The 1,431-nt window shown below is 32.4% G+C and overlaps 1 protein-coding gene across 1 annotated transcript in view; it reads right to left on the bottom strand.

The window, feature by feature from the left end:
• The window catches only part of LOC104167439 (dedicator of cytokinesis protein 4-like), a gene marked incomplete at both ends in the record, with an annotated part of 31,763 nt that extends 30,931 nt beyond the window's left edge, over positions 1 to 832 (bottom strand). The window contains one exon of the mRNA XM_009707694.1: positions 757 to 832. Coding sequence (XP_009705996.1) covers positions 757 to 832 — 76 coding nt within the window. The remainder of the gene's footprint in view (positions 1 to 756) is intronic.
• Positions 833 to 1,431: the final 599 nt, after the last annotated feature.

Here is a 1,431-nt window from a genome sequence, read left to right on the forward strand (position 1 = left end):
GTCTCTCTAACAGGAGTCAGGATTTTCAGAGAAGCATCCACAACTCTGCTGGAAGTCAAGAGGAGCTCACTGTCTCCTCTAGGAAGGAAATTCTGTACTTTTTGTGATGAAGCACTGGACTAATGTCTCTTGGTTGGGCAGAATATTCATTCAGGTTTCCATGGGAATGGGTCTTTCCAGACACATTCCTAGATCTTCTCATCTGAATCCTAAAAGCAGCATTCTGTAATTCACAGTTTATCATAGGTGCCATATCTCACTATATGAGGTACACAGTAGCATCTTTAACTACATTCACCATGCAGCATCATACTTTTCTAATTTCAATTATGCAGGATGTTAATTGGTCTTGAGAGAAATTACCGAAATGTAAATTTGTATTTTTTATTTATTTGCATCAATTCAAAAATGGAATAACTTTTCTTTCTGCAATAACTCCAGAATAAAAAATAATAAAATTAGTTTCTGTAAGTCAAAAAATTGCTATGCAAAAATCCTGAATAAGTAGTCTAACATAGAGGCTGAAATAACAAAATGAAAAATAAGAAGAAATTAAAAAAAACCCACAGCACTCCTGATTTTTAAGACAGTCCTGTTATTTAAGAAAAAAACTTTAATCTCTGAGCACTTGAAATTGTTGATTTAACATATGTTCTAGCTGTTTAGATGCTGGAGCTAATTTAATAACAAACCACCAAGCTGCAGGATGATGTAGCAGCTATTGCATCTATCTTATGTCAGACACATTTACTCTACCTTGTAATCAAAGTTTTCATTTAAGAAGTTTTTACGAAGGGCATCCGAAAGGTACAAGACTGTAGTAATGATCACACTGGGAAGAAAAGAATGAAAAGGACAGTAGTTTTCATTAAGTGGAAATTCATATTTAATACTCAGAGCCAGACAAATTTCCAGTGAAGAAACAGACATAGCATGTACAGTGGCATTAAATACTACATTTTAAACATACACAAATATCTGACTACTAACAGAACCTATTGACAGAAAACATGTATATTAAGAAAAAAAATAATAAAAATAGGTGTGACATAAGAATGCGTGCTGAATAAAGATGTTCTGTATAGAAGAATATAATTGATCAAAAAGACAAACCATAAATGCTGTTCTGCAAATAATGCAGATATCAGATTTAATACACACTTTGTCATACTAGCACTAATATATACAGTTGGGCAATTTGCTTTCAGCTTTCTTGGTACTGAAAACATGTATGTATAGATTATAAATAGGAAATATCCAGTAATTACCAGTATACAATATTGACAGCCCTATGGTCAAAGAGTCTTTTTAATGACAACAAATAAATGCAAAACATATGTTACCAACGGTCATACACTGCCCTACACTGACACCTGCCTGAATTATATTAATTTATCTTGTATTATATATTTAATATACATATTTATCTTG

The sequence above is a fragment of the Cariama cristata genome, unplaced genomic scaffold (assembly GCF_000690535.1).
Source record: "Cariama cristata isolate BGI_N322 unplaced genomic scaffold, ASM69053v1 scaffold29310, whole genome shotgun sequence".
Classification (NCBI taxonomy): domain Eukaryota; kingdom Metazoa; phylum Chordata; class Aves; order Cariamiformes; family Cariamidae; genus Cariama; species Cariama cristata.